This window comes from Serinus canaria, chromosome 11 (assembly GCF_022539315.1).
Source record: "Serinus canaria isolate serCan28SL12 chromosome 11, serCan2020, whole genome shotgun sequence".
Taxonomy (NCBI): Eukaryota; Metazoa; Chordata; class Aves; order Passeriformes; family Fringillidae; genus Serinus; species Serinus canaria.
Window position 1 is genome coordinate 11512300 of NC_066325.1, and position 24208 is coordinate 11536507.

The 24208-nt window shown below is 38.1% G+C and overlaps 1 protein-coding gene across 1 annotated transcript in view; it reads left to right on the forward strand.

Annotated features, from left to right (window-relative positions):
• The window catches only part of SLC6A2 (solute carrier family 6 member 2), a 58493-nt gene extending 41626 nt beyond the window's left edge, over positions 1 to 16867 (forward strand). Inside the window, exons 10-14 of the mRNA XM_018914600.3 lie at positions 1598 to 1697; positions 5027 to 5127; positions 7102 to 7269; positions 8959 to 9030; positions 10587 to 16867. Coding sequence (XP_018770145.2) covers positions 1598 to 1697; positions 5027 to 5127; positions 7102 to 7269; positions 8959 to 9030; positions 10587 to 10610 — 465 coding nt within the window. The 3' untranslated portion in view covers positions 10611 to 16867. The remainder of the gene's footprint in view (positions 1 to 1597; positions 1698 to 5026; positions 5128 to 7101; positions 7270 to 8958; positions 9031 to 10586) is intronic.
• Positions 16868 to 24208: the final 7341 nt, after the last annotated feature.

Genomic DNA, 24208 nt, shown 5'->3' on the forward strand with positions numbered 1-24208 from the left:
CAAGAGAGCTAAAGCTATTCAAGATAATGACCTAACTCTAGCTTTTAAATAATAGCTCCTGTTTAGGCTGAAGTTCACCCCTCCAGCTGGAATTCACAAACTGTCCAGAACAGCCCAAATGTATTGGTTCTTGTAACTAAAAAACAACATTTCTGATGTATTAAAAAAAGGAAAACCCTTGTGAGGACATCACATGAAATTGTTTGATTTTGCCCCCTGAATTTTTAAGGCTTTATTTTCCAAAGTAGTTGTTTCTGAAACAAGCACATTTCTTACAAAACCATAGTAGTAATTCACTTTGCTAAGACTGATTGCAAATGCATTCATCTGGAGCAGGTGTAGAGCAAAAACAAGAGGTCAAACTCAAATGTCACTCAATAAGCAACATTTTCTAACACAACAACCAAACTTCATTCCATTTCCAGACAAGTCCCCACAGAATTAAAAGTCTACATGAGGCCTGAGTACTGCTCTCTCTTTTTGTAAATATGCACAGCTGTTTCAGAAAAAACATATTAAAAAAAAATAAAAGGCAACTGATTACAGAGACTAAAATCACCAACAGATTTAAACAATACCAGTGCTATTTATACCATTGGTGGTAAAAACACAGAAGATAATTCCTTTTTTCCTCCTTTTCTGAACAGGCATAATCGAATTAAGTTTGGTTGTAAAGAGATATTTTAATAAAAATCTACTGCAAATGCAAACATTTCAGTTGTTTATGTGTGACAAAGTTTCCTGACACACTTTATCCAGGTTCATTTTGAAACAAATCTGCATCCCATGGTTTTCCAGTCCTCTTTAGCTGAAACTCAGTAAAATGAGCAGTAATTTACAGAAATACACGCAACATTGTAAAACACAGCAAAAAGTGGTGAAACTGCAGCTAAAAAAAAAAAAAAAATCTAACAAGACTTTTATAAATGCATTTCCAGCTCTCAGTCATGAACCACTGAGGCTCAATATGTGCTGTTGTGAAGGAAGACAAGGTTTGCTGTCTCAACTGAGCAAAGGTTTGCAAATATCACAGAGACTGAACAGGGCACAGCAGCTTCTTGCTGTGCTGGTGACAGGATGAACATCCCTCTCTGCCTTAGGAGGAGCAGTGGGTGAGCAATGCAGGCAGTCAGGGAAAAGGGAAATCAGACCTACACTGCAGACTCACTGGCCTGCAGAGCAAGTGGGCTTAGGAACAAAGTGACTGATAAGGCCTGTGGGAACCCTTGGAGGGCTCCATTCCTGCCACCAGTTTAGGAAGTTTTTCATTAACTGCTGCAGACAGGCCCTGTGCTGATCATTTCCCCAAACCTCCACTGAACAGGAGTGCCAAGAGAACTCCATCTAAGCTGAGGTTTCTGTTTCCCAGTGAAGTGAGGACATCGGTGAAAAAAAGCCTCTTTAGAAGAGTTGCAAGTCTGACTCCACTATTTTGTATGCAAATATGAGCCTGTGTCTGATGCATCAGATCCATACTAAAATACTTGGGTTAAGATAATGCTTCAAGTAAAGCAGATTTCTGTTAAGTGGACACTAAACTCTGTGATGATTCTATTTGTAACTTCATGTCCTTGCATCTTTTAACTCCCTGTTGCAGGGTGGAATTTATGTGCTCACACTTCTGGACACATTTGCAGCTGGCACTTCAATATTGTTTGCTGTTCTGATGGAGGCAATTGGAGTGTCCTGGTTTTATGGTAAGCTCCTCCTTTTGCATGTGCAAAAGCTTTTCTGAAATTCCAAGTGCTCATGGTGGGCTTACACATCATTTTAAGTCTTGTATACACAAAACCATGACAATCAGGTTTCATAGTGACTTTCACCTGATTTATGAGCAGTGACAGGAATGCAGACATTCAGTGGGCCAAGCTTTGAGACCCTGCACAAAGCCAAAGCAAACAGCCTTGTGAAAGGGACTGTGATGGGATGGAAAAGTTACTCCTTTTGGCAGTATTTTACAGCTCTCAGTATTGCTGATGACTTGCAGCAGCAGATTTAGACTTGGTGCTTTCAAAGCAAGTAGATTAGCCTAAATCTAGACTCACCAGTGCTCACTTTTCATTAGTCCCCCAGGGCCAATCTCAAGCACTCTCTACACAACACAAATAAAGGTGGTGTCTAGAGAGTTATAACAATTCCTCCATCAATCCCTTTTGTTTGTGACAATATTCTACTTCATTGTAAAACTCTAGCAGTTTATGTATTTTATTTCATAGAATGGTATAAAACACCCAACACACTAGATACCAGAAATTATATTTCTAGTATTTGATACTAACTTATGCCACTAAAAGGGAGTAGTCATTTCCTTTATCCCAAATCTGTCAAGCTTTGGAGTATTTGGTTGACCTCTGGCACAGACGGGAATCACTCGATGCCAATCAGAGTGCAGTGATGTGCTATAGCCACCTAAAAAATATCACCTCTTCTTTTCCTTCCTCATCTCCTCTTCATTCTCAAGCTTTAGCTCCTGGCTGATCACAACTCCTTTCACTATTACCAGGTTTCAATGTCATAGCAGCCTGCAAATCATCTCCCCCTTAAGTCTGTATTGAATGAGTTGCCCTGATTCCCAATAACATTGCTCTTCCTCTGAAAGGCCCCTTCATTTTTATTCAGACACAGCTGAGGTTTATAGCTAATGTATGATTCAGAGGGTTCTTAGACATTATGATTCTTATTGCTGTTTACCTGACTCAGTCACTTATTTATCCATCCATCCTGCCTTAGCATGTTCTTCTAATCTAACAAACTTTATCTTGCAGTTAAAGAACTGTTGGAGAGTGAGTGAAGTGAAAGAGTGGCATCCATGCATAAAGCTGTTCCATCTATCAAAGGAATAGTTTCTGGTTTTGATGCAGTAATTCTGTCACCCAACACCAGCACGGAGCAAGCAGCACATAGGCTGTTGTCTCTCAAAACAGTGGAGGCACTTTATTTCACAGGCAGCTGTCTCTAATCCCTGTGAAAGAGCTGAGTGTGGATGAGTAATCACAGCTTACCTTGGAAGTAGGGGCTTCTTCAGTTTCTAAGGGAAAATTACTTTCTGCTACTATTATTAAAACAGGATTTACTGCACTTTACAGTAGCTAAGCTTTGTAGGTGGTTCACAAACCAGGCCAAAGTTAGTCAAATTTTATTTTACTCCCCCTGTCTTTATAATTTTTTCATTTCTTCCTGCAGCCTCCCCATAACTGGGAAAATATCTATTCATTTTTCTTGAGCAGCTGAGAGATGTTTCTACTGACACAGCATAACCTTTTCCTTTGTAAAGAACTTATTACAGCCCCAGGTGCTATTTAAAATTATTAAATCTGGCATGATCTTGTCTGCCTCTTTCTTCTGATAGACCCCTCTTGCCTTAATGACCTAGCTGAATATTAAGCCAGCCTAAAGGCAAGCATTGACATTTGGCACAGACTAAAACCACACAAATTTAGTTCAAATTGCATCTATGACCATTTACTGTGAAGTTTTTTCTTGCAAAGGCCAACTGTGTATGTAAGAGAAGGGAGAACAGTTTGTTTTCCTATGCAGATGTACCTTATTTATGACTGCTCAGTTGTTACCAATTTTCCTCATGTGCAACCCTGATATCTTTCTGGTGAATATTCTATTTTGGGGTATTTAACCAGCTCCTGATAACAAACCTGCACTAAACCAAGCCCAGGTACCATCATCTGTAGCTATGGCTGTGTTCTGCTTAAAGGTTGATATCTTAGAACAATTATTTGAAGTCAGCCAGTACTGAAAAAGCAAATTGTGAAAAAATGCAGTCTGAGAGCATGGCCCAGCCATCCCCCATTTTCAGCAGAAATTGAGCACCAAGCACTGTCTGAGCTCCAAGTGCATCTGTCTGGAAACATTTGAATAAAATTCTGATATACCTTGTCTTTGACCTTCTCCACAATGATCAATTTCAGTCAGTGTTCATAGCAGTTAAAATTCAGTCACTCTAAAGTTCACAGAAAGCACTGCAAATAGAATCAGATTAAGTTTAAAGAGCCTTTGCAGATCCTTCTTGGCTATTTCTCTTCACCCAGACATAATATTGGGAACTGGAAATTGTTTTGAGACATTTACACTCCACACCCTGAAAACATTTTGCATCCTATTATGTACAATGCACTAATTCAAGCTGTCCCAATTATTTACATTAAATAAATTAAGCTTAACTGATCCACACAGAGAAATAATCTTTATGGAAAACTACATATACTCTTCAGTAAACAAATATTCATGGAAAAAAGCTGCATTTCTTCTGTTTTCCTAATGGGTTCATGATTAAAAGTAAACTTCCTGAACATATTGAGCAAAATAAATTATAAATAAATAGTATGACATGACAGAATGCACAGAGCCAAGGTCTCCAAGGTGTTTTCTTTTTACAGAAAACAGAGAAGGATACTCCTTTCCCCATTTTATATCAGTGTTAATCATCCTATTCTAAAGTGATAAAGTTTGTACATATTTACAATAAACAGAAGAAAAATTACCTGAGTTTTCTGGAAAATTCAAATGTGAAATTATATTTGTAATAAAGAAAATTCTGTGGTGTTCAAGAGAACACTGAAAAGCATGTCTAAGTGGAACAGAGAAATGATCTTTGATAAATTAAGAATCTTACGAATCTACCTCATTATCAGCCAGCAGTTTGTGTGAGTAAAGGTTTACATTTTCCTGCAGTGTACTCATAATAACAAAGGAATCAGGTGACAATAACCCATAACTTTTTAAAATTGTGTACTATTTACAACCTAAATTCTAGTTATTTGTGAAATGCCTCTTTTCAGTGGTAATGTCTGCAACAGGCCTTAAGTGCTCACAGGCATTTAAGTCAGATACAGTGATGTCAAAGACACACTTCGACATTGAAAAGAGATTAATTTGTTATTTCTTATGTCTTCTGATTTGAAAGTCATTCATGCCTGGTTTCATCATACCAAAAGATATTTTGGGTATGCCAGCATCTTATCATTTAGACTGAAGTCAGTGTCGTGCTTGCATCTGTTCACATCCATTCTAGGTGTGGACAGGTTCAGTGAAGACATCCAGCAAATGATGGGCTTCAAACCAGGCCTCTACTGGAGACTCTGCTGGAAGTTTGTCAGTCCTGCTTTTTTATTGGTAAGTGTTGATCATCATTCCACCATGAAGAGAATACCAGTACACTGATTGCCAGAATAGACCCTAGGCACCAAGAGCAAGACACCTATTGCTGTGCCAGATACTGTTGGGAGGAATAGAAGACAGTCCAATTTAATTCTTTTTTCTCCTTGAAATTATATGCTGGGTAGATTTTGTTTAATACCTTTCAGTTGTGGGAGAGAAGTTAATGGTGGTTGTGGTCTCCTTCTGTTCTTTCATTTTAACATGATTTTAAGAAGGCAGATTTTCTCAGAGAACACTTAGGCAGTGTCCTTCCTGCCCCTGCAGCACATATTAAACACAAACCACTCCCTTGGGAAAAGAAGTTATCCAGGGATAAGAGATTGTTACACCAAGAATGTAGTTTTGATTGGAGGATACCAGGATCCCTAGTTTGTGAAATGACACCATAGAAAAACTGATATACAACTACACCTGTAATTAGCTGTGTGAAACACTGAAGAATTGTACAAAATATACCTGGCAAGCTGCCTGTTGGAAAACACAAGTGTTCTATTGCATTAGGGGGAAAAAAATCCCAAAGTGTGAATTTGGTTTCTTTGTGTAAAGGTTAGATTCAGTACTAACCTCGAGTTTGATATTGGAATCTCTTCCTGTGCATATTTGTAAATCAAAAGGTCAGGATAATAATACAGAAATTTGACCTTATTATGGTTTTAGGAGACAATTGCTTGCATTAAAGCTGTGCAGTCTTAAAGCATTACTGGTATTGCAAATATACACTGGGTAGGCTTTTAGAACAGGACCACATTTTTTTTAAATCTAAAAGCTATGACCCCAATTCATCCATAAGCACCTACTGAGCCTATCTTAATTATCCTTTCAAACACAGTTCTACAAAGGAACTTTTATGGAACAATATCCTGCAGCACTTCAAGCAGGATGGGAAAATCCTGGAGCAAGCATCCTTTGATTTTGCACACAAGGAGACAGTTGAAAATTTACATTTTATCATGAGTGTTGTAACAATCTAGCTAAAGGTGGAGAGCCCACCAGTTTAACCCTCAGGTAGTTTAAGATATCTTGGTGAAAGAGCCTTGATACCTTCCTAGACAAACCTGAAAACACAGGGGTCAGAATAAATCTGTAAATAACACATCTCTCAGTCCTCACAATGCACATTTCTTTTTTTCCATCTGGAAGTTCTTGAAGGACTTTCTCCGTATTATCTGCAACTATGAACATAATCCCAAGAAAAATCACAAAACAGAATTAGTATTTTTCTAACCAGATTCTACACCATGATCTTCCTTTAACCCACACTATCCTGGTGTAGTCTTTTAAACCCTAGGCTCAAAATATTTTAATTGGAAATTGAAATATGGAGCAGAACATTCAGCCCCAAAGAACCAAATCAAGGATATCTGCATGTTATACAACCCACATGGATTTAACAGGACAGAAGTAGGGTGGTGCACCACTCTTTCCTTCTTGCATCTAGCACTGGGCAGGGAAGCAAAGGAAGAAAAAAACAGCTTTATTTTCCAGGCCATAAGGCTTCTCTACCTTTCCCCAGTACATGTATCATGCTGAAAAATGGGTACAAAGCTCTTAAAGGAACTCTAATATCCCTGGAAAACAAAGAGAGGAAAAACAATAGATCCTGCAGAGTTTTTTCTTGACTACAGATTCACTTTTCTACATCTGAAACACTCGTTTAAATGAGGCAGTAGTGGACAGCCACCTGATCTTCCCATCCAAATTTCAAATAATCTGCATCCACAGTAGCTAAAATGAACTGCAATACTAGCAAACACATCAAGAACTTCAACAGCTTAAGCAGAAAGAGGCACAAAGTAAACAGGCTGAAGGCAAACCATAAAGCCGCTTTGAGATAAACTTTAGGGTGCCTGCCTAATAGAACACCTGGAATCACTTCCAGTAAGGTTCCTCATCCTAAATCTGTGGTTCATTTTATACTTTCTCCTCCAGTTTGTTGTGATAGTCAGCATAATAAATTTCAAACCCCTGACCTATGATGACTACACCTTCCCTCTGTGGGCCAACCGCATTGGCTGGGGCATAGCGCTCTCCTCCATGATCCTGGTGCCTGCCTACATCATCTATAAATTCATGAACGTGCGTGGCACCTTTAAAGAGGTAAGGGCAGCACTGATCACATGGCATGAAATGTTGCTGGGAAATGAGATGGCTGGGTCTAAGGTGGCAGTTTGTTTCTCTCCCAAAACTTATTACTTATCGGTGACCTTTTGAATCCATCTGTCAGGTGGATCAGTGGTTTGAGGTAGGGTTACTGCATTCTGTTTGAGTCTCTAGACAGAAATTACTTTCCAGACAGCACCACAATAATTGTGAAAAAGGATTTTTTTATGCATGTAATTGATCCAGTGAATGAGATTAGATTTTTGTTTATTAACAAAGAATGTACAGATTATGCTATCTTCATATTCTGCTATGAGTTATGGTCCTCAAACTGTTCTGTACTTTTCTTTATTTACCAGTTCAAAATGGCACAGGATAAAAGTTCATTAGCCATATCATTATATTAACTTTACCTTCGCTGTCTATATACTCTCACTTGTTATCTGTAGTCTTAAAACTTCTAACAGTGCTCAGAAGGCTCCTCACCATAATACAGCACCAGGTTTTTTCCCATCATGTCATGATTTTATAACCTTATCTAGACCCACTGACTTACACCTAGTTCTGCTGCTCTCCTTTCCTACAGCTATGCTTACACAATGGTGTAGCAAAATTTTGATGCTCTTGGGCAAATCACTGAACCAACACCACACAGAGAATTAAGCAGAAAATAGGATCTCAACCTGTCCATAGATGGGTCACATCCCCCTCACACTGGCCCAGCAAACCCAAAGGAACTAATTGTTTCTGAAACATTGCAGTCATCACATGTCATGTTCACCTCAGAAAGATGCCCCAAAGCTGGAACCCCTCAGCTGCCCTGTTTTCATGAGCTCTAACACATCAGTGTTGTGCACAATTTCTAGGTCTCATTTCCAGCAACTGTGTAAGCCCTTTGTTTTGTTCCGTCCTGGGGAGGGCTACAAACACATTTTTCTCAGAGAATTTAAGTCTCAAAGAATAATTTACACTGCCCCATCAGACTTTTGCCCTCTTGGTCAAGTTTTCTGATAGGGGGATGCGGAAGCCTTTGGTCAAACTCACATTTTCTCATTCATCATGGTTTTTCTGTTAGTGCTCCTGCAAAGAGCAGCTCCCCAGTTTCCCCACGAGCATTATGGCAAAAGAATAATACATGGCATCCAAGCCACTAGCTCCAATATGATGCCCCAAATTGAGGCTCTTTGAAGGATGGGATAAGGTATGAACCTAATCTAACAGGAGCTCCTAAAGCTGCTTGAAAGTTCCTCCCAAACCAAAACCTACATGTGATCTCAAAGGGCACAGCACAGGGTGGACAAGGGAGATGAGCTGGGAAATTCCAGTGCCTCCTACCTCCCCCACTCTGGGACTGGCCAAACCTCTTAGAGCACTAAGAGAAAAGCAGGAATTTGTGATACCAAACTTGTTCCTGATATTCTTTTCTATATGCACTTGCTAAATATTTGGACTTAGTATTTGCATAAACTTTCTGCTGTTGCTTTTATATTAAAGGCTAACACCCAAGGGCTTATAATAGGCTTATTTTCTCAGTGACTGAGCAGAGGCACATGATGCAGTGATATTAAAGATTTAAGTTACCATTTTAAATAAAGTTCATGCTACTTCCCCACTATAGATTGGGGATTACATACATAATCCCACTTCATATGGCTGACTTTTCCCTCTTCTTCCTGTCTGGTTTAGAGACTAGCTTACTGCATCACTCCTGAAAATGAGCACCAGCTCGTGGCCCAAGGAAATATCAGGCAGTTTAAGGTCAGTACACCTTCCACATGCTTCTTCTCCCAATACCAGCCCTGTCTTTAACAACAGCTACAGCTTTGCACCGATCTCCTCATGCTGAATGCCTTAGCAGATCTGTAGTTCTTTATTCCTTCCAGCATGACAAGACACAGGAGGCTCAGCACCACATGCACCAGCCCTTTTGGAAAGCGTTCAGGCCCTTCCTTCTCTGACTAAGGAGAGCCCTCAGTTTTACAGATCACACCAATCTGGTATTTCAGGTTGTGTTTGAACACAGTGAGATTTCAGCAATAAAGGTATTTCCAAACTATCATGTGCATTTGAAAAAGTCATGGCCTGTCATTCAGTTACTGCACAGCAAGCTGAAATCATGTTTCTGAAACTGCAATTATGTCCCACAAAACATAGTAAACAACAAAAAAAATATCCAGTGTCAGAGCTTACCTATAATGTCACAAAATGATGTACCAGGTTACATGGAATTGGCTTTCCCCACAGGACTAGAGTTGATTGAAAACACTTCATAAGCCATGAAAAATATGCTGTAGTTCTCCAAATACTGCTTTCCTTTTAGCAAATAAAATGAGCTTATTGAAATAAACTCCTTTATGTGGAAGATTAAAAGGATGCAAATGTGAAGCCTGTTACTCTTATCAGCATTCATGCTGGACCACTTTCTGTCTTCAAAGTTGAAAGCAACTAGAATTATGCACACCTCCACCAAATGTGACCCAGATTTTATATTGATGGTTTGTATGTTGATACTGAAAAAATAAATCTGGCTTTTGCTTATTCTGAAAGATATTGTTTGAAGTGAATTTTGGCTTTTAAAAGAAATATTCTGTGTAGATTTATGAGATGCAGAATGAAAGCACAAATAGGCTTCCTGTTTCATGACCACAATTTATTTGATGTGGCCAAGACTATAAAATAGCATAGCACCTCTTCCTGCCTTCTCTTCTGTTTCTGCCCCCAGCTGTCAGATGATTTACTGTTCCTGCTGTTACTCAATGTTTCCAGGGGCAGATATTCCTGTGTGAAAGGGCTATAAACAGCCACTCCACAGTGCTGGTCTTCTGAACACAGATCTATGACCAAAAGGTGCCAAATTAATTTCACATAAATTAGCAAATGCTGCCCTCAGAAGTAAACTACCACAGTTACCTCAAACCATGCTAAATATGAACCCATTCTAATTTGTTACCATCTTCAATGAACAGGTAGGAATGGCTTTGTTAGTGCTAAAGCAGATTTAGTGACTTACTCACAATGTTTAGGCTTGCAAACAAAACAGTGCCTACTGTAACCAAACAAATACAAATATTTTATTCCCATATATGTCTGCCAGTTCTCAACTTTAAAACTGAATTGAGATCTCACCAAGTAGCCTTTACATTCAGCACATTTCTCACTGCAAACTGGATTGCATAGAAACTTAGTTACAGACTGGAAATCTATCCATTATTTTGAAACTTCTTTGTAACTCTAGATTTGTCAAAAAATGTATCTGTCAACATCATTATTTGAATCAATGATGTAATTTAACAACCACTTCTGTTTCCTTACAGCTCCAACACTGGCTAACAATATGACAACCAACAGACCAAGGAAAAAGCCCATGTTCAGCCAAACTGGGAATACAGAAAAGTCAAGTTCAAAGCTCCCTCACTTATGCTTGGACCAGGCTGGCCCAGAGCTTATCTACTGACTCTGTGAGGGAAGACATCTGCTCTCTGTTGTCAATGCCTCCCTTCTATTACTTGGCTTCAAACGATCTTTAAAGACTCCATTTAAGTTTTCTCACATCCTTTGCTGCCATGAGATCCCTACATGACCAAAACTTGTGAGTTTTGCTATAGGCAGAAGTGGAGGAGGGGGAGCAGAGGAAAAGAACAATCAGCATCAGTTAAGTGCTTTCTTTATTGTGAAGAAGTGAATTAAACTTTTGACAGTAATAACCTCTTCAGATAATCATGCCACAACCTATTTTAAACCAACAACACCTGAGCACTCTTAGCTCTAAGGAAAGAGTACACCTCAGACATGACAAAAGAGCAATTTTAACTATGTCCTCATGTCATTAGCTTTCTTGCCAAACTGTCCCTTGGGATGTGAGTTTGCATCCTTCTGAAGTGAAGATTCAGTGCTTCATTTTCAGTGGTTTGTTTTTGGTTCCTTCTCTTGGTGAAGAACATTGTTTTGCTGTACATGTCCATGCCATTTTCTGACCAGTTCAATTACACTGAAGCTGAAGAGCAGCAGGAAGAGAATTCCTGTTACAGTTACTAGTGCAGAACACAGCTTAATATCACAGTGTACTTCATGAAAGAGATATTCCCTTACATCAACAATTGGAATGGCTTTATCATATACACTCTGCAGACTTTTCCAGTTGCATCCAAACAGACAGACTTTCAAATTTTTGTTGTATTTTGTTCCAAACAAAGAAGGTAAAATACATAAGAAGGGACAATTTTAGCATTATATCATTACCAAGTGGCACAAAAAACCAATCTGGCTTTATTCCCCTGCTGTGAACATGTTATAATCTAACCAGGATTCACCATCCAAAGCATAGTAAGATTTTCTTAACTAATTTAAAAGTATGTTTAGCTCTCTAAACCTATTCCAGCTCTGTTCTCTAGTAGTATTATGCAAAGTAGAAGATACAGAACAAACTCTGCATTTGGGTGCTGTTCTTATTCTGTGGTCACTTGTCACTGTAGTACCTTTCAAGTGATCACTACATTCAGTAGCTTTGAGTTAGTTCTTGTGATTATTTATCACTAGGTCTACAGTAATTTGCAGAGGCAGTAGCTTCTCTGCTGGATCCAACCCAGAGTAACCTCTGGACATTACCTCTGATTTTATTTTTTTTTTTGTCTCTATACATTCAGTTGAGCTTGTCTTTTAAATGTATGTAGTGCTTCCTCTTTTTTTAAAAAAAGACCTTTTAAATAGATGGGCCTTTTTTTATTTATAAAATAACTTTTGTTGAGTTGTTTTCTTTTTTAAAATAGCCAAGTTCTAAAGTGCCAAGTGCTTTTGGGCTTTTTCCATTTAACATTGATTTCTGTTCAAAATAATGAAAGGGAAATTTCTCTCCTTATTCATTCTCTTCCTCCAGCATATTCAATACTTCAGAATGAATCAAGTGTTGTCCTTCTCTTGAAGGGTCTCTGTCACAAACAGTTTTATTTAAATAGGGATCTAAACCCAAAGAATACTTTCTTCTAATTATAAAGGAAGTCTTATTTTCTGGCCCAGCTGATGGCCAATAGCTGCTTAAACCCTGTTATTAAATATATTTCAATAATAAAGGAATTCCAAATGTTGCAGTTCTAATGCTGTAATTACCCAAGAGGCTAAATAGTGAGAATATGTTGAAGGCTTCAAAAAAGTAATCCCACCAACTTCTCAGCTAATCTCATTTTTATTGTTTGCCAAACTTCATGAGAACCCATTGTTTTAAAGCCTATTTTCCAGCAGTACAGCTTCTTCTGTCACTGTCTTGGCATGGCTCAAAAGCTTCTCAGCACAGATGTACTTATCAGGTTTAGAAACTTCTAGGGGCTGTTTAATAGGTTGTCACTTTACACATTGGAAATGCTAAAAACCTCCACTGATGTTCAGTTGTGACACAGTCCATCAGCACCATCCCATGCAGGAAAAGTTACATTTCCTCCCCACTCTGCTCTGACACAGGAGCAAAGCTCCCAAACATGGGAATAAATGAGCTTTAGCCAGTGGTTTTGGGTTTGATTGTGTTTTTAGTACTGACTCCCAAGGCAATTACCTACTGCAATTATTTTTATTTCTGTTACTGTCTAACTTCTTTGGTTTAATGTAGTATTTATAGCTCAGGACAACATTGCACTATTGCCACCTTTTTCTGAAGTTTTCAAGGTAAAGAACTTGCAATCTATACAGAAGTCAAAAGTCTTAGCAAAGGAAGTAGAGACCCTACTACCAGAATTCACCTGAATGAAAAAGACAATACACAGTGCGTGACTGCAAAGGTAGACTTTAAATTCAAGGTGTTGCCCAAAGAAAGTCTCCCCCCAAATAATGACTTCTGTCCTAGAGACAAATGTCTTCAATTCTCCACAGACTAAGATGATGAACTACCTCATGCCTCTCGGATGATGAATGATGCCATTAGACACAAACTAGCATCTACACAACTGACAAACACTTCTGTGAAGACCAGGTTATGTTCATTTCCTCCACTCAGTGGTATGGTACAGACAGTCCAAGAAGAAGCCATGGCACAGGCACCCATCTCCTCTTACCCCCCTGCTTTGGGCCCCCAGGTACACTTTCAATATGGAAAACATCAAATGCCACATATGCTCATCTCCCTTCAATTAAAACATTTGTAGTTAAAAAACAAGACCAAAGCCTCCAGTCATGTCTTTATCATCCATGCCACTTAGCTGCCAGTCTTCCCCTAACTCTGTTGACTTAGCCCAGCAGCTCTCCCTTTCCCTCAGCTACACCTGTTTCAAGAGCAGACCCTCTCTGAGGAATGCCACTCTCCCAGATGTCCCCATGGAACTCTGTGTATATTCTGTCTGAGTAGGCAGCCCACTTTTTAAATAAGAAAATTGTTGGTACAAGTTGCAGAACCACGTGCTTGCTAATTATGTTGGCTGTTTGGGTAACAAGCCTGTGGGAAGAATTCAGTGAGGCAGTTAAAGAGGTCATTTTACAGTTCTAGAAAATGTTTCCTCAAAAGCCTTTTCTTAATCTGATAAAGGAAGGAGCTGTCATATCAGAATCTCTCTTCTGACCTTTTTTTTGACCAGTGAAAAAGACCTGCCTGTGACCCATAGCATTACACCAATCCACACAAAGTTAGTTAACACCAAGCAAAGAGACCCTCCATTCTCTCTTTGTACCCTTCCCTGCCATCCTTCAGCCAGATAATTCTTCACATCCTTGGAAGTACTCTAAAGCTAGATCACTAAAACGCCATAGATTTAAATTTCTGGAAGAAACAGTGAGCCTTTCAAGGCAATAATCCAAAAAGCACAAGTACTAGTTATTATTGGGCCCTGTTTGACCAATACCTTTTTTATCAGTCCTTGTGCTCAATCATGACCTGAGACACACCCTGGCAACACTTGAAAGACATCTTACCATACTGAGGGATTCTGCAGGATATCCAGGATCAAACATGATATTTTAAATTTAGACTGCAGAAGAATTACTTGGCTGATACTGCTGTGTATGTTCCCTGACTGCACGTGCAATGTGTGTTGTATGTACTTTTCCCAGAGGAAATTTCCTGTACTTGGTGATTTCTTCTCAGCAAAATACCATTTAAGTGTTATTATTGAAAAGGGGCAAGCCCAAACATTGTGTATATACACTTCTCATGCTATTGTTTTGACATGAATTGAGTTTATTTTTTACTGTTAGGTTGTAGGAGGCCACATCAAAGTTATTTTGCTGTTAATGTCTCTTTTGCAGTTCTTTCAATTCATTCAGCATTAATTAGCAGATACTTGCTGTTATGGGAGTAGATAGCTTTCATTCATATTCTGGACTGCTTCACTAAATTTCATGAGGCATTGGCAAATGTTTAAGAACTTCCTTCCTAAGAACCAAATTAAAACTGTAGTTCAACAATTTCAAAAGAGGTAAGACTTCAGAATATTTTATTTGTAGTGCCATGTTAAAACATTTCAAAATCAGCCTGAAGGACCCAGACATCAGAAAGCTATTACAGCTCAAAAAATGACAATATATAGCCCTACCTGCAGAAATTGTGTGAGCTCTGAGCCTCTTGGAGCAGTAAACTAGGACCTTTTTGTTCTAACACCCTTTATTTTCTCAATACTAGGAGTATTTGTGGTCCACAGATCACCTCATGTAAGAATCCAATTTTCTTAATGTGAAGGCTAACATGATGTTTCAGATCAGACCCCTGAACCACTTGGGAGACTCTCTCAGCCACCTTCCTCTGATTCATAGCCAGGTCCCTGTTGTTGATTGTGAGCTTGCCTAGCTCATCAGTGGAAAGTGATTCATTTGTACAGTGGTACTGGTCAAACTTAGACCAAATTTAGGTGCATCTAAATTCATCAGAGACCACTACAGAGAGCTACATGGGCAATAAAAACATTGAACCAGTAAAAACATAACAGGGTAATACAGTCACTTTTAAGTAGAGCATTTGATTGGTTTCCACCACCCTTAAAAACCAGAAAGTGCTTAGACAGAATGCAGTCACTGTGTGCCTGAGGAGCAGAAGCAGCCAAGGAACTGAAGGCCCCAGAAGAATATAAATGACACAGATATGACTGTGCTCAGTGCAACTGTGCTCTTAGAAGGACGTGGAGGTCCCTAGGTCTGAGTGGCTGGGAAGAGCAGGGGATAAATGGAGAGGTTTAACCCTTGTGTACATGAACCATGACTGCATTAATTCCCATAAGAGCAGGGGGCCTTTCCTGCCCAACCACTCATAGCAAGATTGAGTCACCTGTGTCCTTTGCTTTCCTCCTTCTAGGTGTTTCTTTAGCTGCTGTACTAAACATGAGTTGCCTAATTTCATTATAAGGAAACAGAATAAATTCAGTGAATTAAGAGAATTACTAAGCCTTAAGCTGGTTTTGTTTTGAAGGTGTCATGTTGTTTCTTGGTCACTGCCAAGAGGCATTAAGCTTGAAGGTGACTTGCATTTGTAATTTACCTTGCACTCTCTGTGAACCTTTCTGCAAGACTTAGCTCTTCTTTGCTATGGGCAATATCAGTTACAAAGGGAAAACCTCCAAACAATACATTTTGAAAATACATCCTAATAGGTCTAATGATGATTTGCCTTACAAATAAAAGCTTTACAGTGAGCATTTACTTGGTTTACACCAGTGTTTAACTTAATTTTTAATGCCTTTTTATAGCAGTGACTAGAATTTAACTTAGATAAGGGTACCTGTGTATAGGAAATATTTTAATATTTTTACCAGTTTTTTTAATTTTCATAGAATATATGTATATTGTAAGGCGAGAAATTCAACTTTGATGTAACAAGGTTATCACACGAGACCTATCTCTTCGTTATTAGATTTTGTAGTCAGCCAATCTAGTTCAATAATATGTTGGCCTTTGATTATAAATGTAAAAATGTGATACAGGAGAATAGAACATTACCTACAGCTGATGCACATTGTAGCACAATATTCTCCATTGCTGCCTTAATCTCATGGAATGAAGTCATGTGTTTTTAATTTGTATTCTAAAAGAAAACCAAAAAATCCAGAGTATCTTTTGGCTGCAATTTTGTGTTGTTAGATGATTTAACATGGAACCAAATGTGTTAGTGTCCAGTAGATCTACTTCCAAAGCAAGAGAACACTTTGTAGTTTTCAGGAATAAGTCCTCATAGGAGCTCAAAACTTGCCACTAGTAAAAAATACTCTCCAAAGTGCCCCAGTGACCAGAAGTGTCCAAACACAACCACCATGTTTCCATGCCTGATTCCATTAATTGTGCAATCTGCAGGTGAATTTTGCCCTTTTTTAAAGTCTTTGGTTATCTGGGGGAAATGGCATTTCAATTTTTTTCCATTAATATTTGGTTTTTTCCAAAGGGAGACACCTACATGCCCATGTGTATAACTTAGAAACAACTCCATTTCTTATAAATATGGATATGGATGTGTGTGATGTGTGCTGGTTAACTATACTTAAAATGCTGATAAAGATGGTGAATGTAAAGTATTTGTCCTCATACCTCTGTCTTTCTGTGATCAGTGTAAATAAGAACTGTTTTAAGCTGTGCATTAATGTAACAGATTATCCCAATATTGTGTATAAAATTATTTAAATAAAATCTGACAAATATGCACATAGAGAGTATAAAGAAAAAGATTATGTACCAAGAATTTACTTCTGTCAATTAAAAGCTGAAATGGAATTTTTGGTTTCTGTCAATACTATTCAAGCTAAAGCTTTGCAAGGGCAGCTGGTCCTGGGCTTGGCAGACAGCTGAAAACAAAGTCCCAAAAGCTGGAAACCTGCACAGCTCAACCTTCAGGAGATTGTTCACATCCTTTCAGTGTCCAGGGGATGCAGTGGGCAGATAATTTCAACATTTGAACTCCTTTCAGCAAAATAACTACAGTAATGCAACAAAGGTTTTACAACCACACTTTGAAAAGAAATAATCAAGATCTTCTAGGAACATGAATCATGATTCATAGCACAGATAGCCTAATTCTCCAAGGCTGCATTGTTCTCCCTTTTACAAGATATTCCTTCTGCCTTGTTAATTTTGCCATAAGTACATTACTCTTAATTTACGGATCAGCCATGAAATGGTGACCCTTAGCCCAACATACATTAGGAACAATTATTTTATTTAACTTTTTTTTTACTAGAACTAAACCTACTTTCTTCTATTTCCACATCAATTTCTTACATTCCAAACCTATAATGAAAAGCACTATTTCAAAAGATACACTTTGTTAGACTATCTCACTTGTCTCCACATAAATTTTATACTTGGAACATGCAGTGACCTTCCTTGGTGCTTTTTTCTTCAAGCAGAACTCAATATTATGAAGGTACAGCCTTCAATTGTTTATATTTCTCTACTGCCTTCAAGTAAGAAGTACATGGTTTAAACTATTTTAAGACATCTAAAAGATTGAATACCAAAACTTTCACATGCCAGTTTTCAATCATGTGAAACACTCAAACCCACAAATTAGTATTAAAATGATTAAAACTTGAATAATTTCAAGATACTTCAAAACAAATTTCTGTGAAGCACTGAATCTATTCTACCATTCAACAACAGCCTGCTAACAAAATTTTCATTTTACCACTACTCTTCATCCTCCCATCAACTGCTTTAACCAAGCTTTAGCAATTGGCGAGTCTTTAAGACTCTAACTTAACATTAACAGATTATTATGGAAGTAAAGCAAGATAGAAATTACTTAAAATAACAAAATAATTCCGTCCTCCTGGAAGCACTATTGAAACCAAGTTTTCCATCTATTTTTGGATACGTATGCTATCTCTTCTGATAGTTCCTTCATTTGCTCTAAAAGCAGGAATTTAAGTAGCACCATATTCCAACACCCAAAGCAGGAGAGGCAGATGAGGTACTGGATGCTACCAGTAGATCCAACTGTGTCAGCACCCCTGATTCTTCAGCATCTGAGACTTGTACAAATAAACATGAAATTTCAATTTGCTTTCCTACCTAAACTAATATTTATAACCTAAGATAGCTTAAAATGCAGAAGCACAACAAAAACTACCTTTGAAAAGAAAACTGAAGGCTTGGAGAAGTTAGAAAACATCTGGTTCTTTTTCCAGTATAAGACAAATCAACAAAAACTGCCAAAAACCTGAGATACTGCATTATTGTACAAGCAAAGACAGAGAAAAATGATATGTGTTTAAAAGTAGTAACTCAAGTAGCAAGAAGCTCTAAGAGTTCCACAAGAAACCAGTGTTAAAAACTAAGAGTGAGCTGCCAGAATTGAAAGAGATCCAGAAACGTCTACTTGTTTAATCCACCAATGTGTAATTCCAGCAAGAAATCAAAAGCAATTCCTAGAGAACAGAAAGGCCTTCTCTCTCTTGCCTCAGCTGTAAAACCAGTGATAACACTGCTAATCTCTGGGAAGTTTTGAAGTCTCTGGGACAGGCCAGAGCAATGGCATTACACAAGCCAGATACTAGAACCCTTCACTCCTACAATTATTACAACTCTTTAAACAGCTTCTCCCCTTCGTGTGGTTTACAAAAAAGAACTAAAATAAGTCCATTTTCTTCCTAGATGTCTACAAAGTGTGTGTGGAAACATTTACACATTTTAGTGAAAGCTGTTTCACATTGCATAAATCCACATTGGACCAACTGGAAAGGTCAACATCTACTGGTCTTGGTTTCTTCCTATGCACACAAGCAGACTCAAAGTTCAGCCACCCATTAATTATTTTCTGCAGGGTCATGTTACGATCAAATTGTGAAATTCGCTGTCATTTCAAGCAAAAATGTGTGATCAAACCATAGATTTCTCTTCCAGCAAAGATTTAGTTCTCAACTTACACAGAGAGAAATCGACTTTAACCAAAATATGACACTGCATACATTTTCAGAAGGCACCAGTCTCAGGGGTTTATTACTTTTAGTTACTGAGACTCAGAATAAAACCACACATATTTTAAGATCCTTACATGTCACGGAAACATTTTAAAGTGAAAATCCATTTTTTAATTTCCTTTCTCTCTGCCAAAGCCAGAAAACAATTATGCAGGCAATACTGTTGGTCAATGCTGTTTTTCTAAATCCCTGATCACAAATTTTCCAAAGACAGGCTTGGGAAACACTTGAAGTTCAAGCTGTCTCAACTAATTGACACACAGTGTGATTTGATAAATTCATGAGATTAATGCTCAGAATTGTGTGTTCAGTTCTATCAAAAAGAAGCACTTGCTTCCCACAAATATCAAAGTGAATGTTATTGTGTCTAGATAAATTTCTGCAAGCAGCACTTTGCAACAATATTAACCAATGTGAGCATGACAGCTCACAAACAGAACAAAATTGTCAAGTGGTTTCACTCATTACCTTTTAACAAAACCTTCACAAACCTCTACATAAAAAATAAAGCACATGTAGGTAGTAAGAAAAAAAAAAGTTGTAATTTCTGGCAGAGAAAATGTTCTACCACCTTTCAAAGAAGAGATGCTTGGTGTCTCATTCAGTGGTGCTTGTGAAAGCAAATCTTTAAAGAAATTCGATATTTTGGCATCGACCATGACCAGAAATTATCACAGTTGCAGCTATTCAGTTGCAAAACTGAAAGTATCATAATCAATATTGCATATTTTCACCCATTTCTTTAACTTGTCAAAGTGAAAAATATTTATAGACAGGAAAGATTCTGCTGACTCAGAATGACTCTGGTGGAAAGGGAGCCAAGTTCAGGTGCAATCTCCTGTCTCTCACTTCCTGCCCATTTCTTACTGTCCTCTTGCTTGGCCCCACTGAGCAGAGCCTGCTCCATGCTCTGACACCTCGTGCAGGTGACAAACATTGAGGAGGTCCCCCTCAGTCACCTCCTAAGGCAGCCAAGGCTCATTCCTCCCTCCCCAAGAAGGGAAGTTTATCCTAAATCATGCTTTAAGGTAAATATGGGTGATTTGCTTGCAACCAAATGGACATTTATCTAAACTATTTCCTGTCTTCTTTCCAGAACACACATTAAAGGAACCACAGACCAGAATTTTGAGCCTGAGGTGAAACAGACACTGACTGCCAGATAATAGATCTTGTCCTGGCTTTAGTTCCTAGAACTGATTTAATTTTTCTGCCACCTACTGTCTCCATTAGAACTCTGGTCCTGAGCTGAACAACATTCAGCCTTCCACGTTCTGAGATGCCTGACAGCTTCCCTTAAGCTTCTGCTTTCAAACTTTAAAAGTTAATTAAGCCTGATTGTCAAGAGTATATAGAGTGAAGTTCATGGCCAAGTTTGAATTCTTCCATCACGCAGCTTTCACCATCAGAATGGCAAATCTGAAGGGGACAAAGGCATTGTAGGGCAGTGTGGTGAGCAGCAGAGCTCACCAGGAGTTCCACAAAGCAAAAGGAGAGCCCTCTAAAGGAGCTCTCAGCATTAAGGCAGCAAGGCCATGGCACACAGGGACTGGCATCAGCTCTGCCAGGTGACTCCAATGCTGTCCCCGAGCTGCACTGCTCCCCTTGGCAGGCTTCTGCCTTGACTCAGGTTTGCCACCTACACAACCTGTGCATGAGTCTCCTGGTCCTCTTTGCTCAAAACAACTCAAGTCAGCTAAGGTTTTGAAACCATCTGCTGCTCATTTGGCGTAGTCCAAGTGACAGAAATTCAGGAGTTGTACAAGAAATAGGAAACCCACAATCCTTGTAAGAAGAACACGATGAAGCATTAAGTTTTCTACAAAACATACTGTTCTCTAAGAACACATAGATGAGTGTCTGTAGCTGAAGACTGAATTTTTAATGGTAGAAAGAGCTGATTTTATACTATTTATTTTGTAAATACTACATTTTGCTTCCTGTTTTGCTGGGCTTCAATGGCCCCACTTCTATTGGGATAGCAAATAAGGCTGAGAATTAACTGTGTAAGAACTTTGATTTCCCATTTTTGGAAAAGAACAAACTGGCTTTCAGTTTATAGTTGGCTCATCCAAAATAATGGCAAGAAAATCTTGGGTGCTGGTTGAGTGCCATTGCAACCACCTAGAAAGGACAGAAGCCCATATCAGCCTTGCTTCTGGTTGGAAATACTTAGGCAGCCTAGGAATTTCAAAACCTATTTTTAAATTACTATTTTGCTCTTATTGCTATTTCTTAAGTATGTTGCATTTACCTACTGAACTGACCCTGAAACCCCTGAACTATTTTGTTCTTAAGCCCGTTTTATTCAAAAATTAAACCTGAAATATTATCCTCGCTCCTAGGCATGTAGAATATTCTTTGTTATTCAAGAACAAAATGACCTGTTTTCTACTCATCTGATTTGATGTTTTTGTCCTTGTAATATGCCAGTTCAGTAGTTCACATTTTCCATTGACTTTTCAATGCTTTCTGAAGCCAAAATGACATTACCCTTTAAGTACATGGGGCTGTTGTCATCAAGAAAGAGGCAGACCAGAAAAGTCACTGTATACAAAGCTAAGATACAATTAAGCAACTAAAAAGAGGAAAAACAAATGATCAACCACTTCTGCTCCCATTCACCCTTTCCATGCAGAGCCCACCTGGATATACATCAGCTCTGACATTCCTCACAAAACAAATGAAGGTAGCAAGTTCAGGTCAGGAAGAGTTCAGTTCAGGCTTCCAGCTGTGGGTTGTTCTTTTATTTGGGTTTTTTAGAGGGGTGGGTTCAGACACAGGAGTCCCATGTGTGACAAAACATCTCACCACCTCTTGTAGATGTTTTGATGTAAGTAATAGCCCTTGAAAGACCCTTTTAGGCACTTGGCAGGACCTGACCCAGAGATTTCTGAGACATTTCAGTTTCCTGTACTCTAAAGACATAGTTCATGAATTCTGTTCTCCCCTGAATTATGTTCTGCTCCATAATAACCAAGTGATCAGTGTGACTTTTCATTTGCCATCATTAACACCTATCAGCAACACCATCCTTGCCTCCAGGAATAATTTCAACATCCCTACACAGACTATGGCTACACCAGAAGAGACATTTTGGACCACTTTTTAACAAACCCCAATGCAAATGAGTATCTCAATCCAACAGAAAGTTTAAGAGATAAATATTTTGTAAAAGATACTATTTTTAGGCAAGAAGTTAGCTTAGGATTTTTGAAAGAAGTTCTAACTCTTCCAATATTTTGTCTCAAAATTTATTTTTACAAAGCAGGTGAGGTATTTACTGCTTTGTTCTTCTTAGCACTTTGCTACAATTTCAGAAAAAATATTATCCTTTTATCTCTATTGAATAGCTAACTTTTGTTCAGCTATTTCCAAAGACCAAAACAAGTTTTACAGAATAAACACAGATGATAGAGAAAGTTAGGCAACTTTGACTGGATCCTGAGGTCCTTTAGCTCATGCTATATTCCCCTTTCAGGGCCAAATAAAAAAATTATGACCCATAAGGATGTTTAGTGGATTTCATGTACAAAACACTGTTCCATACACAATATCAGTAGAAAGCTGTGGCTATTACATTCATTGATTTTTCTGCTACTTGTATTGGGCTTGAAACAATGCTGTATTCACAAGGTAAATTTACAAAATCCTCATTTAAATCTCTACCTGCTCTACTGCCATTTTGAGACAAAATCCTAGATAAGAATGCCACAGAGATTGTCAGGCATTCCCAGGGATTTTCTTCCTTTATTTGTGATACATTATTTTCTTTTATTTCTGATATTAAATATGTTTTGTATGCAAGCAGAATTATGCAAGCCATTATTACCCAGCTAGAAAAAAATGCATCAGGGTGGTAACAAATACCACCCAGGATTTCTTATTTTCCAAGACTTCATTTCCAACACAAATTTAAAAACCTGATGTGAACCAAACACTAAAAATTAGAAAAATATCCCTTAGAATTATTCAAGAGGTTTCAAAGGTCTTCTGGAGTTTTAGTATAATCCATTCTCAAAAATTATCATATTCTTGAACAAATCAGGCTTTTCAACAGTTCTTTAGCCAGCTGATTTCCTTCCAAACACCTGCTGCTATCTGGTGTGACAAAAGGTCAAACTTACAAAATTCCTAAAAATTTAGTTCCATAACCAAAGTCAGTAAACTTCCCATAAACCACAGCAGGATTGCTGTGACTATGACAGTTTAATCCAATTCAAGAGGAAAAAAACCCACTTTGGTTAGATGTCTGGTAACAAACTCATTCAGACAATTTGGACTCTAATCTAATTCACAAAACATTAATCTGTCTGGTTCCTGATCTAAAAGCTACCATTCTCAAAAACCCCATCTGCTCTCGTTTGAATGTTTTCAAGATGTATAAAAACATGTCAAACATCTTCCAGCAGGAAAAATTATAATCAACCACACTATTTTGATCCTTGTACAAGTCTTTTCTATGATTTATGAATATTAAACATTAAATTCCACACTAAATTACAGGCATTTAAATATTCAAACAAGAAAATTTATTCCTGATGCTAAAGTTCCTACAGTGTTTTTCCAATACATAATTATTAAAAGAGCTTATAATAAATTATATCATATATATAATTATTAATAGAGCCTATCTATGTTTTTTGGCATAAAACACACCAAAAAAACAAGAATAGCCTGATGTCAAGCAATGTAATGCTCTGATCTATAAGAAATTTCTTTAGGAGAGGACTTCCACAAAAAATAACTTGGTAAATAAATCTCAGCTGCTGCTCCAGCTATCTCCAACTCTTGGAATACCCTTTATTCCAATTCTATCTTTATTGTCATTCAAGTGTGTAGAGTAAAACATGCCCCTTAGTTCTAGTTTATTTACTTTCTGTGGCCAACCAGCACCAGCTAGATTGATGCATGTTTCTGCCAAGAGAAAACTCGCATATTAAACCTGGTTATAATCACCTACAAACTCAAATCCATCAATAATAGATTGTATAATCCCAAAGAGGGCACTTCCAACAGTTTCCACAGCAGCAAAAATTTCATTTACTATCAGCCCAGGAATATGC